This window comes from Hemicordylus capensis, chromosome 1, assembly GCF_027244095.1.
Source record: "Hemicordylus capensis ecotype Gifberg chromosome 1, rHemCap1.1.pri, whole genome shotgun sequence".
NCBI classification, from domain to species: Eukaryota; Metazoa; Chordata; class Lepidosauria; order Squamata; family Cordylidae; genus Hemicordylus; species Hemicordylus capensis.
This window is the reverse complement of record NC_069657.1, coordinates 380,033,270-380,049,611: the sequence shown is the minus strand read 5'-3', so window position 1 is coordinate 380,049,611 and position 16,342 is coordinate 380,033,270. Positions and strand designations below refer to the sequence as shown.

The 16,342-nt window shown below is 42.2% G+C and overlaps 1 protein-coding gene across 11 annotated transcripts in view; it reads left to right on the top strand.

Annotated features, from left to right (window-relative positions):
- The window catches only part of PCNX2 (pecanex 2), a 248,572-nt gene that overhangs the window by 22,206 nt on the left and 210,024 nt on the right, over positions 1-16,342 (top strand). For all 11 annotated transcript variants that reach the window (XR_008316831.1, XM_053299148.1, XM_053299173.1 and 8 more), the window contains 3 exons: positions 1,043-1,193; positions 1,342-1,487; positions 1,861-1,954. Coding sequence is in view for 10 of the 11 variants with exons in the window: in XM_053299148.1 (XP_053155123.1) it covers positions 1,043-1,193; positions 1,342-1,487; positions 1,861-1,954 (391 nt within the window). In the remaining variant the exon portion in view is untranslated. The remainder of the gene's footprint in view (positions 1-1,042; positions 1,194-1,341; positions 1,488-1,860; positions 1,955-16,342) is intronic.

The window sequence follows — 16,342 nt, the reverse complement described above, 5'->3', positions numbered from 1 at the left end:
ATAGAAATATAGTGGCTGAGAGTAAGGGGCAAAGTAATAGAAATATAGAGGTTGAGTGTGAGGGGCATAAGGAAGAAGATGGTTGTGTGAGGGGTAAGGCAGAAGGGGTTGGAGATGAACATGTGAAATTACAGAGTTGCCAGAAGACAGAAAAGAAGAGTTGTGGATGATCAGAGGTGGGAAAATATAAAGTAGCAGAGAGATGACCTGTTATAATAGTATTGGACTTAGAATACGCTCCCAAACAGAATTAGACCCTCCCCATCTCTGGATGTTTTTGAGAATATAAAAACTTTATGTTCTTAAACTTTAAAGGTATCTTTTCATCAGGCTTTTAGTCCATACATTTAAAAGTTTTAAATTGATGTAATGTTTTAATTGCTGTTTGTGTTTTGAAATTGTAAACTGCCCAGAGAATTTGTATATGAATTAGTATTAAAATGTACTAAATAAAATAATAAATAGTGTTGGGAGTGTTTTGGAGTATGAGGACAGCAGAGATGCAAATTTAGAGGTTGGGAGTGGAGAGTCTAATATATGCTTACTCAGAAATAAGGTGCGCTGAACTCAATTCTGAATAAACATGCTTACAAGGACTATAAGTAAAATTAAGGGCTGGGGGTCAGAGAAAGGGGAGGATATTTCCTTATTGCAGTGTGGCCTAGCTACTCAAGTCATGGTTCAGTTTTCCATAAGAAGAAAACACTATGCAAGCATAAAGGAAACGAAGGCATCTCATTTATATTATTTTTATTATTTATGCAGCATTGGCAATGCCATGGTGCTTTATTGAACTGCATAAGCAAAACGACAGGTCCCTTCCATGGAATTTATGAGTCCTCTCTGGATTGAATGACTTCATGTAATTGAAAGTTGATTTTAAATTGTCAATCAAATTGTCATAGTTTTCCAGTGTGTGTGTGTGTGTGTGTGTGTGAGAGAGAGAGAGAGAGAGAGAGACTCCTCAAAAACACCCTTGCTAAAAAAAAGAGGAAAATATTTTGTGATTTGTAAAGTAAGTCTTCCTTCATGTGTCTTTCAGATGGCTGTACAACAGAGAAAAAGGAAGGAACTCTGGAAACGGAAAAAAACTGTGCACATGGTTCTTCTAAACAGGACAGATCAGAAGTGCACAATCATGACTGTGCTGGTATTCATCCAATGATACCAGAGCCTGCCAAGTTCACTGCACAGTAAGCACAACTTCTTCCACACTTTCCCATGCCTATGATAATGCATGTTGGTTGTTTTCACTGTAAAGTTTTATTTAACCTATTTTTGTTTTGTTGAGGGCAAGGTGGGGAAACCCTCATCTTACGTGTGAACAATTTTTGTGTCAAGTTACCAGGGCACGAGGCAAAGGCAGATAATCTACCGGGTAACTTCGCAGCAAGACAGTTCTGTCTTGCAAGTCATAAGTGGGCCCGAGGCGTCTATGCAAGAAGAGATGTCTGTGGATGCAATGCATGTCTTCATAGATGAAAATGGTAAGCAGTTATGAGAAATTAGGGGTAAAGGAGAGGCTTTCCTGGATAAAATAAATTGCTTTGTTTTTGCAAAATGAGTTCTGCATTAATTTGATTATGGTACAGGCATAATCTGAAAATTTGCATGCCTAGTGGATTCACATTTTTCTGTTAAGGGAGGTGCTATACAAGCAGTGCAACATATATGCATTTCCTGTATTTCTTGAGCTTCTTCCTGTTTGTTCAGATGGCTTATGCTGCATTTCTGTTTCTGGATAGGTGATTTGAAAAATGATCCATGTGCTTCTTTCCAACTCTTTTATCTTATGGTTCTAAATTCAATTCATGAACAAATAATTACACTACTGAACTGGCTGTGATTTGTGTTTTAAAGGAGAAATTAGATCCTGTTATTTAAAGGCTGGCAGTCAAAAAGAAGGAAATATTCAAAATCCAGCAACCAACTGTGACTGTATTTCTAATGCTCAGTAAGTAACCTCTTCTTTTTGAATGTATTAGCTTGTTCCCTTCCATATGCCTAATGGCTATGAAGTAATTGTCTATGTGTAATAAATTAAAGGGCAAAATAGGTATTCTGATCTGCTTTTAAAATGTCCCCCTTTTTTAGTCTACTTTCCAGTAGGCTTATGAGATCACCTGGCATTCCGTGTGTGTGTGTGTGTGTGTGTGTGTGTGTGTGCATCCGTGTGCATCCGTGTGTCCCCCCATCAACTTCACAATGCCTGGACCAATATGAACCAAATTGGGTACAGTTGTAGGGACACTGCAATGGCGTAGTTTGTGATGATGTCATCCACCCCAATTCAAGATGGCAGACACGTAAACGTTTGAGGTGCAAGTGGGCTAACCTGTGAACTACCTAACCAATTTGGACCAAATTTAGTCCAGTTGTAGGGATAGTAAAAGGGAAGTAAGCAGATTAGCTCTTACTAGAAAAATTTGTTTTTGATTTGACCACACTGCCAGCTATTGGAATGTAAATATATAGGGAATCTAAAGGTAAAGTAAAGCGTGCCATCGAGTCAGTGTCGACTCCTGGCGACCACAAAGATAGCCCTGTGGTTATCTTTGGTAGAATACAGGAGGGGTTTACCATTGCCTCCTCTCGCACAGTATGAGATGATTCCTTCAAGCATCTTCCTTTATCACTGCTGCCCAATATAGGTGTTTCCCATAGTCTGGGAAATATACTAGCGGGGATTCAAACTGGCAACCTGTGGCTTGCTAGTCAAGTCATTTCCCCACTAAGCCTACATTGTTCAAAATGCATTCTTTGAGTCCAAAGAACAATTTTGGGGCAGCAGATCTCAGGACTGTGCTAAATTATTGTACTGTATGAATAATTTGGCACAGATCTGGATGTTTTGCCAGCGAGAGATTATGACTACAAACCTCAGTGTTCCATTGATGCAAGTTATGGACCATGATAGACCTTCTCTCATCTTTTTGAGGCCCCCTCTATGTCTCATTACTGCCTCTATATGCTAAATGGGCAGTAATATCATTACCCCTTGGCATACCAGTAGGCCTCCAGACTCAGACAGTATATACAACATGGCCAGGGTGACACAGGATGAGGGATGCCTACTTCTCACGAGTTTCCAGAACAGGCCCAGAAACCACCATAAAGTTGTGGGCCCATTCTAGAAATGCTAGAAAATGCCTGAACTTTGTGGGATATTGGTTGCCCATTTTTCGTATTGGCTGTGAGGGAATGATTTCTCTACATTGCTGTTGTACAACTTCCCCACTGTTCCATATTTTTAAAAACCTAGAATCAAAAGCAAGCTGCCATCTCAAAATTATCCTCCTTGCGCGCGCTCTCTCTCTCTCTTCCTAACTAGAACTGGTCTTCTGCCTTTTAGTTTCCACATCCTTTTTGTTCTCATGCATCAAATATTTCATAATTATTTTTGACTAAGATTATTTTGTATTTGTATTTTATTGAAGTTTTAAAGTTTAAAATAGAAACAATCACTACATTATTGTGTTACTACAAATCAATCTGCAATCATAGTGAGCTAAACAAATATGCCATATAAGAATATGTATGGGCTTTGCTTTCCTTGAAGTGCAGAGTAGTCCTATACCTGTTACTGAGAAGTAAGTACTATTGTGTTCAATGGGGCTTACTCGCAGGCAAGTGGGCATAGGATTACTGCCATGCGGTACAATCCTAAGTATTTTTACTCAGAAGTAAGTTAAGCTTATGGGGCTTATTCTCTCAGTAAATGTGTTTATTTATTTATTATTTCTCTATGTAAACCACCCTGAGCCATTTTTGGAAGGGCGGTATAGAAATCGAATTATTATTATTATTATCTCTTGTTCACACAGCCAGACAGGTGTTATTGACTGGTTTGTTTTATCCAGACATCGAGTCCTTACCAAGGACCTAGGATGGCTGAATTTTATTGTCAATGTTGTTGCTGTTGTTATAGATATTGTCGCAGAATATAGGCTGTTCCCAGTAAAGTTGCTTTTTGTGATTGGCTGATGGTGATTTCTGTGGCCCCTATGGTGTTGAGGTGCCCTTCAAGGTCTTTTGGAACTGCACCCAGGGCGCCAATTACCACAGGGATTATTTTGGTCTTTTTCTGCCACAGCCTTTCAATTTCAATTTGTAGATCTTTGTATTTGGTGATTTTTTCTATTTCTTTTTCTCCTATTCTGCTATCCCCTGGTATTGCTATGTCGATTATTTTAACTTGTTTTTCTTTCTTCTCGACTACAGTGATATCTGGTGTATTGTGTGGCAGATGTTTGTCTGTTTGTAGTTGGAAGTCCCATAATATTTTTACATCTTCATTTTCTTCAACTTTTTCAATTTTATGGTCCCACCACTTTTTGGCTACAGGTAGCTTGTATTTTTTGCAGATGTTCCAGTGTTATTATTATTATTCAGTGTTCCAGTGGTTGTTGTTGTTGTTGTTGTTGTTGTTAATAATAATAATAATAATAATAATATTTAGGATTGCAGCCCTGAGTTTATAGTATATGCTCAGCACTATATATTGTATATTTTACAATATGTGTCAAATGGTTGAAAATTGAAAAACTGTATATAAATAATAATGGATCAAAACTGCAATAAGTAATTCTGAAATCCTGATATTAGAAAACAAAAACTGAAGTAAATCTGAAGCTCCACATCAGAGTTATTAGGAACTTTGTATTATTGGGAGGAAAAATGAAAACATTGCTAGGCATGCATCCAGATGTAACAATTTAACAAGATGCCCTTATTGCCTTGGAACAGGGATGTCAAACGGCGGCCCTTCAGCTGTTGTTGGCCTACAACTCCATCATCCCTAGTCTCAGTGGCTAGTAGCCAGGGATGATGGGAGTTGTAACCCAATAACAGCTGGAGGGCCAGCCCTGCCTTAGGTACTATGGGAGCCAGCTATTCTATATGTTGATCCCGCTCTTGTCTATCCAGGTAACTGGTTTTGGAAACATGAGCTAGATGGTCAACTTTACTGGCTTCCTGCTTTCACTGTGAGATGTCCGAGATGGGGCTAGGTAGCAGGTGGGAGTGGAGCTTGGAGGAAGTTATTTGTTTAAGAAGTGAGTTGGCTGAGGAAAGCCAATGTAGTGTAAAAAACAGATTATTATATTAGGGGGACATCTTTCAGCCTAAACTATCTCACAATGTTGTGAAAATAAAATGGGATAACCTCTTGCATGCCATCCCGATCGCCTTGAAGGAAGGTAAGAACATAAGAACAGCCCTGTTGGATCAGGCCTAAGGCCCATCTAGTCCAGCATTCTGTTTCACACAGTGGCCCACCAGATGCCGCTGGAAGCCTACAGGCAGGAGTTGAGGGCATGCCCTCCCTCCTGCTTTTACTCCCCTGCAACTGGTACTCAGAGGCATCCTGCCTTTGAGGCTGCAGGTGGCCTAGAGCCCTACGACTAGTAGCCATTAGGGATGTGTACAAACCGGTTCGCAGGCCATGTAAGAGGCCTGCAAATCGGTTCGCTGGTCCGGCGGTCTGACGATCTGACGCCGCAGGGGTGTGTTTCTTTAAGGGCGTGGGGGAGGGGTTGTACTTACCTCTCCTGCCGCTTTCCCCCCTCCGGCGCTACATTTTAAAGCAAAATCTTCAGGGCAGCAGCGTTCCTCCCTGCCACCCCTGCCCCCTTGTTGCCTGCTAAAAGCGGAAGTAACTTCTGCGCATGCACCCGCTGCCGTGGGTGTCACACACATCACTGTGACATGCGCAGTGCATGTGTGCACGGTGGCGGCACGTGCGATGGCATACACATATACAGAAGTTACTTCCGCGTTTAGCAAGCACCAAGGGGGCAGGGGCGGCAGGGAGGAACGCTGTCGCCCCAAAGATTTTGCTTAAAAATGGTGCGCCGGAGGGGGAAAAGCGGCGGGAGGGGTAAGTACAACCCCCCCGCCCTTAAAGCAACCCCCGCCTGGCGTCGGACCGCGCCTCCGTGGTCTGTGCACATCCCTAGTAGCCGTTGAGAGACCTCTCCTCCATGAAGTTATCCAAACCGCTCTTAAAGCCATCCAGGTTGTTGGCTGTCAACGCATCTTGTGGCAGAGAATTCCACAAGTTGATTATGCATTGTGTGAAAAAGTACTTAAGTTTGTTGGTCCTAGATTTTCTGGCAATCAATTGCATGGGATGACCCCTGGTTCTAGTGTTATTTGAGAGGGAGAAGAATTTCTCTCTATCCACTTTCTCCACACCATGCATGATTTTATAGACCTCTATCATGTCTCCTCACAGTCGTCTTTTTTCTAAACTAAATACCAGGTGTTGTAGCCTTGCCTCATAAGAAAGGTGCTCTAGGCCCCTGATCATCTTGGTTGCCCTCTTCTGCACCTTTTCCAGTTCTACAATGTCCTTTTATAGATGTGGTGACCAGAATTGTACGCAGTACTCCAGGAGTGGCTGCACCACAGTTTTGTATAAGGGCATTATAATATTAGCCATTTTATTTTCAGTCCCCTTCCCAATGATCCCTAGGATGCAATTGGCCTTTTTCACAGCTTCCGCACATTGAGTTGACACTTTCAACAAGCTGTCCACCACGACCCCAGGATCCCTCTCCTGGTCAGTCACCAACAGCTCAGATCCCATCAGCGTATACTTGAAGTTGGGGTTTTTCGTCCCAATGTGCATCACCTTGCACTTGCTAACATTGAACCGCATTTGCCAGTTTGTCGCCCACTCCCCCAGTCCAGAGAGATCCTTTTGGAGCTGCTCACAATCCGTTTTGGATTCCACTACCCGGAAGTGTTTAGTATCATCTGCAAATTTGGCCACCTCGCTGCTTACCCCTGCTTCTAGATGATTTATGAATAAATTAAAAAGCACCAGTCCCAGTACAGATCCCTGGGGGACCCAACTTCTTACTTCCCTCCATTGTGAAAACTCTGCATTTATCCCTACCCTCTGTTTCCTGTCTTTCAACCAGTTAGCAATCCACACTTGTACTTGTCCCCTATGACTGCTAAGTTTTCTCAGGAGTCTTTGAGGAATACGTGTGAATATATAATATCAAGTATTGGACCAGAAGGCCCATCTAGTCAAGCATCCCTATCTCATAGTGACCAGCCAGTAACAAGTGATTCATTTTATTTTATTTTAATATTTGCAGAAAACATGTGTCTAGCTACATGTCCCTGTCCCCTTGACCAAGCATGGCTGGGCTTACCTCAGAGCAGGGATGGGGAGGGGGTTGAGCGTCATCTTCTGCCTCCTCCGTCCCAGGCTGCTTGCTCCTTGTGTCTGCCCCTCTCTGGGTGGTCCTGACACTCGCCACCAGCCAGCCTCTCATCCTCAGCCGGCTCCTCCTATGCCTCCTCATAGTAGCCTTATAGGCTCCTCCTATGCCTCCTCATAGGCTCCTCCTATGCTCCTCCTATGCCACCCCCAGTTATGGGGCTAATGCCCCTCTTTATTCCCTGTAATTGTCTACCATTTACAGCTTCTGCCAATTCCTCTCCCTCTCCTCCCTCCTCCTGCTCAGACCCCCTCCCATCAGGAGGCATGCTGCTGATGTTATCCACGTGCGCTTTCCCTTTGGCTCTTTCAGGGCTCTGCCCCTCCTCTGCTGGAGCTGAGTCCCTGCCTGTTGGCTTTCTTTCCTTCACTTCTCCCCGGCTGCCACCCGTCCCTGTCTTCTTGGGCCCCCTCACCACTCTGTCCTCGGGAGTAAGGACAGCTGGCCTTTATGGACAACACGAAAAATACAATAGAATATAAAGATTAAAAAATATTCGATACAAATTTCAAATCTAAGGCAAGGAGAATCTTGATTATATACTTAAAAATAATTAAAATAGCAAGCAGGTCATTTTTGTTATATTTTGTATTTATCTACTATATATTTTGAAGAGTTTGTGGGTGTGTTTGTGCAAAAGAGAGTCACATTTCTCAATTACCTACAGATACCAAATTTTGCATACACGAACCAGCCACTACTTTTTACAATTTTTTTGGTATTTTGTAGCAGAAATTCTGAATATAATCCTCAGATTTTATCTGTTGTTCTAAACAGTTTTCTTAGACTCAATAATTAGTTCAACAAATTATAAACAACATCATGCTCAAGAGAAGAAGATCTTTCTCAGATTCAAATTTACTGTGATTCAAATTTCACCATGTATAGTAATTATTCAATAAAATGAATAATGTCTGAAGATGAAATCCTACAAATTTCAAACTGTTCTTTTACTTCTCTTTCTCCAACACATTAAAAAAATAAATCTATTACATATATTTAATTTCTTGAACTTGCCTATAAGTGTAATCTATGCAACATGACTTTGACTGGTCAACAAAAGGCCTCACCTACTTGTTTAATGTATTTGTATCCTGATGGTATGCAGTTGTCATTGAATTTTTAAAAAATCTGTAGCATCTAATAATCATAGTGAAGCTGCCTCTAAATTTGGTATGAATTACTTCTCCCTGAACTGCTCCTCTCTTCTCTTTCTGCTCTTTTATTTTTTACACACAAAAGTGCAAAAAGCAGACCAAATAGTGCACTCTCGCCTTGACTTATAGTAAGTCTGTTAACAACTTTATAATATAAAATGCGTTCCATCAGAGAGAGAGAATGCAGTTGAAAACCTCATGATTAATTTGTCTTGTTTGTTTTTAGGACATATTCATCTTTCAGTAGCAGTAGAAGCCCACAGGCTACAAAGAATTAATTGCTGCAAAGACAGGGATTTTCTGCTAGTGACTAGGAGGAAGGTTAATTTTAAAACACCCTGCTAAAGCAAGTTCTTAAATGTTGTAAAATACAAGTGTGTCTGGCCTCAGGCAGGCCAGAGAATTTCAGTGTAGTAAGACTACATACTCAATTCAGATACATGCCCATAAATAACTAGCTACAGAGTGCTTTGTATTGCACAAAAGGCATCTATCAGAACACCTTAATGATAGCAGAGATCTCCTGGGCAATTGTATTCATTGCTGACATTTTTCAACATCACAATATTCTCCACTTCTCTGCAAATGTACCCTGCACTTCAGGCTTTTTGTTGAACCAGGAATAGTCTTCTTTTTAAAGTTCTTTAGCAGTGAATGGCATCAAAAAGGCAGACTTCTCCTCTCCTCACCAGTCACCAAGGCGATTTTAAATGACAGCTCTAGCAGTAAGCTGCTGGTTCTTATTACTGATGCAGAGAGGATGCTGGCATTTGACAGATATCTACTGTACTGCACACAAAAATCCATGTGCTCTCTGAGGATTTATGAGACTTATTAATAGCTAGCTTTGGGCTTCCAGGAGACTTTCATTCATATTGTATTTTAGAAGAAGAAGAAATACTTTTGCACTGTGGTCCTGTATACATGTACTTGCAAGTTAGCTTCACTGATTTTGCCAGGATGTGATCTCAAGGAAGTGTGTACAGAATTACAGACTTAATGCCTTTGGTATTGTTTACAGAGTGGCTTTATTCATATGGCTGTGATCCAAGGCTTGGGAAAAGAGGGGCCAGGGTAGTTGTATGCAGATGTAGCTTTGGGACAGCAAGGACTATCTTGTTCCTTTCAATACTGGGAGATGCATAATCAAATTCCCTAGCCATCAGGATAATGGGGTAGGCAATATGTACTGTATCACTGTGGACACACCGAACTCAAGACCACTAGCTGATCGGAAAACACACCACAACCTGACCTTCTGCTATTTAACAATAGTTTGTTCTGTAGAGCTTGGAGTTGAGCATTATCCCCTGCTAATGTCTGTTGCTGTTAATGGCACAGCAGCAAACTCTGGTAGAAGAGCTGTCAACTCTTACTGGAACTGCTGGATTACAATGGATAATCTACAGAATGAAACCAGTGCCATTAGTTATGCTGCAATCAATTTTCTGCAGTCATTGTCAGTTTGATAATTATGACATCTAAGGTGAGACTATTATATATTGGCTGTCCCTTAACAAATGTGTTGATGAATACATATGAACACAATTCACCCTAGGTAGCTAAGTTTGAGTCACTTTAAAAAAACACCACACACTCACTGAATTTTCAAAGAACACAAACTAGAAAGGAAAGCAATATTCCTCCTCCACCTGCCACCACCTCCATTTTCATTGTTCATTCTTTGAAGGCTGAAATTTCCAGGTTGGTTATTACACATAACAGGTTCATTTAAGATGATTAATTTGAACATATAGTTTTGTTTTTGTTCAGCGTATCCCAGTTCACAAGTTGAGGTTCCAGGTGAGAAGGCTGAAAGTTGTGAGAGACTCAGGGTCAGCCTTTAAGGCTTTAGAGTATTCTTTCAAAAGGTATATTTCAAGTGACTTTTTCCTCACTCATGTATGATCAACCAATTTTCAATTTTTAACTTGGGTAATTTCACAAGCACCCTGAGTAAAAAGTACTGTATCTTAAAACAAGGACTCTTCTTGCACCTTAAAACAAGGAGTCTGCTGGCACACATGTATATGGTAGGCTATTATATATATATGTGCGTGTCCGTGTGTGTGTGTGTGTGTGTGTGTGCAGGCAGACTGTTAGTTGTATAAGCTTTCAAGTCTTACAGTCCATTTCATCAAATGCATGAAATATTATTCTCCGTAGGAAGGTCTGTCTGTCTGTCTGTCTGTCTCTCTCTCTCTCTCTCTCTCTCACACACACACACACACACACACACACCATGAACCACAGATGCTTATGCTATAACAAACTTGCTAGTTTATAAGTTGCCATGAGAGTTTTCATTGTTTTTGTGGAACAAACATGGCAACCCCAATGGAAACTAAAAGTTTCTATGATGAAAGATTTCAGATGGTGACTGAAATCTTGACTAAGGCAGGGGCAGCATACCAGAAAAAAGTGCCCACAGTGCATGGGGGAGGGCAATTTAAGCCGATCTCTGCTTCTCCTGGAAATGCTTTGTACCCTCCAAAAAGATGTCCCTGTATGATCCTCACGGATACACTTTTGAAGAGTGCAGGCCATTTCTGTGAGAAGCAGAGATTAGTGAAAATTTATTTAATTATCATTTATTTTTCATATTTCTATACCACCTGATATATACATCTCTAGGTGATGTACACAACCCAAATTACAATATAAAAACAAAGCACTTTTACAAAACAATAACAATTAAAAACAATGCACAGAGTGAAACAGTTAAAATAATTTCTCAGGATAAAAACATTTTAATTAAAAGCCTAAGAAAACAGGTGTGTCTTTATGGTGTTTCAAAAAGCAATCTGAGATGGAGAAGCTCTTTTTCTGACAGGGAGTACAGAGAATGGGATAGCCGTAGAGAAGGCCCGGCCTTGAGCCACCTCCAGACGAGCCAGTGGCAACCGTAATTGAACCTCCCCAGATGATCTTAATAGGCAGCAGAGTTCATGACAAAGAAAGTTGTCTCTTAAATACCCTGGACCCAAGCCATTCAGGGATTTATAGGTAATGACCAGTTCTTTGTATTTTGTTTTGAAACATATTGGCAGTCAGTGCAATGCTGGAGTGTATGTATTACCTTTTTAAGGTTATCTACCTCAAAAAATGAGTGTAGCTGACATATCAGCTGAAGCTGATAAAAAGCACTCCTGTTCACTGTCTCAGCCTGAGAAACTAGAGAGCGTTTTGGATCCAGGAGCGCACTCAAGCTGTGTACCTGATTTTCAGGGGGAGTGTAACTCCATCGAGAACAGGCAGATCTAAGCCATATCTTGGGTCTGGACCAGTGTTCCCTCTAACAGGAATTCCCAGATGTTGACTACAACTCCCACAATCCCCAGCTGTAATGGCTTTTGCTTGGGCATTATAGGAGTTGTAGTCAACAACATCTGGGAATCCCTGTTAGAGGGAACACTGGTCTGGACCCCCCACAATCAGTACCTCTGCCTTATTTCTTTGTTATTTCTCCGTGTAAACCGCCCTGAGCCATTTTTGGAAGGGCGGTATAGAAATCGAATGAATGAAATCGAAATCGAATGAATGAATTTGGGTTCAGCCTCAGTTGTTATCCCTCATCCAGCCCATTACCGCCACCAGGCAGGCATTTAGGGAAGTTGTGACATTTCCTGATGAAGCTGATCAAGAGAAATAGATTTGTGTGTCATTGGCATATTCATAACACCCTGCACCAAATCTCCTGATGATTTTTCCCAGTGATTTCCTGTAGATGTTAAAAAGTGTTGGAGAGAGTATGGAGCCTTGTGGAACTCCATACAGTAACTCTTGCTTTGCAGAGCTGATGTCTCCACGTGACACCATCTGAAATATACCTCAGAGGTGGAACAGTGCCACCTAATCCCACCTCCCTCAGGCGACCCAGAAAGATACCGTGGTTGATGGTATCGAAAGCTGCCGAGAGATCAGAAAGGATCAGCAGTGTCACACTCCCTCTGTCAATATCTAATTGATCCATCAGGCCGATGAAGGCAGTCTCAATCCTATAGCCTGCCCAAAAGCCAGTTGTAAATGGGTCTAGATAATCAGTTTCTTCCAGGACTGTCTGGAGCTTAGAGGCCACCAGCTTCCTAATCACCAACCATGGGAGATTAGAGGCAGACCTATATTTGCCTAACTGAGGGTAGGTTTTCCTAAGGTAGGTTTCCCCCCAAGTATGGTCTAATGATAAGACTCCTTAAGGCACCCTACCCTCCCTCGTAGAAGCATTTATGATGTTTACTAGACCCTTTCCGACAATCTGATTGTTAGATAAAATCACACTCCAATGCTGCCCGCTCTGCACTGCACAGCTAAGAAAGCTCTTTGCTGCATGGGCACATATTTCTGGTGCTCTGCTACTGCCTTAATCAGGATGGCAGCCACTATCTTTCAACATATTGTTTAAGATTACTGAAATGAAAGTGTCTTTTCCATAGTTACTCAAAAATTAGGGATGTGCACGAACTGCGGTTCATGCACTGGTTCAAATAAGAGCTGGTTCAGTGAACTGGTTTGTTCTGGTATGGCTGACCCACAAACTGGTTTGGCAGTGAGACTGCGGCATGTGGGGGGAAGCATTACCTTTAAAAAGTGAATAGTGCAGGTCCTTACCTGCGTGCCCACTGTTCCTTGCAGCTTCCTGCTGTGGCAGTGCTCCCTTCAGCAACATGTGCATGCCACTGGCATGCATGTGGCCTCTGTGCATGCGTGGAAGCCATTTGCATGGTTAGCAAAAGGTACTGCTTGCTGCCGCTGCTGCTCCCCCCCCCCCACCGGCGGTGCCACACTCAAACCATCAAACCAGTTTTGGGGGGTGACAACCGGAATAAATTGGTTGGCCAAACCACGAACCAGTTTGTATTCGAACCAGTGCATGAACTGTGGTTCGTGAGCATCCCTGCTCAAAATATCATGGCATAATGGAATTGTAATTTTACTGTAAGCCAAACAACATAAAAGATGTCGGAACAAAAAGGAATATATTGCATTTAGATCTTATTTGCATTGGTTAATACTGGAAAGCTAGCTTGGGATGTGCATGGAAACAGGTTTGGTGTTTTTGTTAGAATTCAAACCAAACTGCTGGTCCATGAGCTGCTTTGATCAAACCAGCCAGCGGTCCAGTCTGTTCAGTTGAACCGGTTCGACCTGGTTCAAGGGCTATGCCCCTGAGGGTTCCCCTTCACAAGCAAATGGGTGGGGGAATCCTTTAAAAGTCTCATAAGGGCAGCCTGGGAGAGGGCGGCAAGTGGACACTTTACTGCTGCCAATGGCAGTGCAGTGGCAACGGCTCCTCTAAACTCCAGCGCTCCCGCGCAGCAGTGCGGGCAGGTGGCAGCCTGGTTCCAGTCTCTGTGGATGTGTGGAGGCCATTTGTCTGATCTCTGGTCATGTATGGAGGCCGTTTGTGTGACCACTTAGAAGACATGGCCATTGTCACGCCCCTGGTCTCAGATAGTGGGGAGGAGGGGGATACTGACAGCCCTCTAGCCGATGCAGAGGTACCTGGGGGACAGAGCCTGGCTGTCAGTTCCCAAGAAATAGCCAAAGCAGGTCCAGCTGTTGTTCCAGAACAAACACAGCAGTCTGAGGCAGCAGAGTCAGGGACTGAGGAATCAGGTGATGAGTTAAACAGGCATCCCCCAATGACTCCACAACAGAGGAGAGTCACAAGACGGCACCATCAGCTGGAAACCATCAGGAGAAGTAGGCGGCTCTTTCAGAAAGCTGATAATTCCTGAATCCCTGCCAGCTGAGGGTTATCAGCTCAGACTATAAATCACATCTGCAGCTTGCAGTCAGGCGTTGGAAGACAACACACCTTTTGTGGAGCATTTACCAGCCCCTAACCTGAGCCAGAAAGATTCCTAGCCATGTGTTAGCCTCTGTGACCCAGACTGGTTTCTGACTGGAACTCTGTCACTTGCCATACCCTGCTCTGCTTCTGGCTCTGAAGACTCAACAACCTCTCTGTTTCTTCCCTTTCTGGACAGACTCCCACGCCGGGTGGCTTGGTTGCTGATAGCCTTAGAGGATTTTTAAAGGATTCCACCACCCCTTTGCTTGTAAAGGGGAATTCTCACCGAATATAGCCCTCAAGCATAGCCCTCAAACCGGTTCGAACCTTTTTTTTTTTTTTAGGCCGGTCTGGTTTGAGTTTGAACCGGTTGAACTGAGGTGGTTTGAACTGAACCTGGTTCAGTTTGAACCAGTTCTGCACAACCCTAGAGCTGGCAATTTAGATCATACCACAAATGTTTGGAGAAAAGGGAATGAGGGTAGCATTGCCACATGGTGGCAGCAAATGTCTTTAATCAACCAACTACCTCTGTAGCAATCTAAAGACAGGTGCATCATTTGGAAGTTCATAAGGAAATGATTTTTCTTCTTAAAGAATTCAAGGAAGCTATTTTGAAAAGCTAAATACCAAGTTTTAGTATAATCTTCATAATCTTTCTATCTTCCAGTTGTGTTATTTTAGAATATTTAATGACGTATTTATGTTTTATATCTTACGGTGTATTTTACAAAAGAACATTAAAATTGAACTTTGGGTCCGGGTTGCAATTAACAGAAGATCTGTCACTGACTTCATAGTCAGTTGCTTTTAACCTCTTTTACTCCTGCCTTGCAAACTATTCAGCAAACTATTCAGGAGCAGCTTTTACTGAATAGTTAAATTTAGACACAGGGAAGTCATTCACACAATCAAAAACTATTTTCTTCCTGGGTTTGGGAGCTATGGGTGCTCCTAATTTTCAGTTGTGTGGTTGAAGTGATTGTATGGAAGCAAGGGAGGAGGAAAACCTGGGTCGCTTTTCCTCCTAACTTGCTTCCACACGGTCACTTCTGCCCAGGTTTTCCTCTTACCTTGCCTCCACACAACCAAAATTGGGAGCACACAGAGATCCCAAATATGGGTAGAACACAGTTTTTGATTGTGTGAATGCCTCAGAGTTTTTAAAATTGACTTTTGAAATTTTTGTGTTCCTAAAGTGAGCCACCTAATGGTGCAGTCAGGAAGTAGCTTGCTTAGGGAGCAAGAGGTTGCTGGTTCGAATCCCCGCTGGTATGTTTCACAGACTATAGAAGACACCTATATTGGGCAGCAGTGATATAGGAAGATGCTGAAAAACATCATCTCATACTGCACGGGAGATGACAATGATAAAACCCTCTTATATTCTACCAAAGACAACCACAGGCCTCTGTGGTTGCCAGGAGTCTCCTTTTCTCCTCTGCTTCATGAAAGGCAGAATAGAGGAGGTTAAAAGTTCTGCTTATGATTTGCAAAAAAACCCTCTGCAGTTTCTTGTCTCCTCTGAACATAGCAAATAAATAGTTTGTCACTCTCACACCAGGATCAGATCTTAGTTGGATGTCCTGATTTAAGATTAAACTGTGGTTTAACAAATCTCAGTTTAGTATACTTTGGTGAAATGAATGACCGGGACTTGTTGTAAACTGCAAGCAAAAACTTGTTTTTTCAAAATGAGGAAGGGAGCACATGAGCCTGACATTTGCACCTGCTTATGAAAATAAATAAAATCATAAATAAAATCAGCACAGCATGGGCTAGACTGATCCTTAGAAACTTGTTTCCCCATTTTAGCGGAGTTTCTTGTGCAGGGTGCAGTTTTCAGTATTCCAGGCCCTCAGTATCTTGGCTAAACTAATAATTTACTAGAGATGAACACGCTTCCCCCAAATCACCTCAGATACTCGGAAATGAGCCAAGTTGTTTTCTCCCAAATAGGAAATAATCTTGTTTGTCATTCAAGCCTCAAAAAAGCAGCACCCTAGGAACACAAGGGAGAACATCTCTTAGCTTATTTTAAGTGGGAGGGAGGGAGGAAAGACAGCCCCTCACAAGGTACCCTATAACCCTGGGGAAGCCCTGTGAGAGGGGTGACTTTTTTCCCCTTCCCAGCATTTTCTAGGGTAAAATAAAGT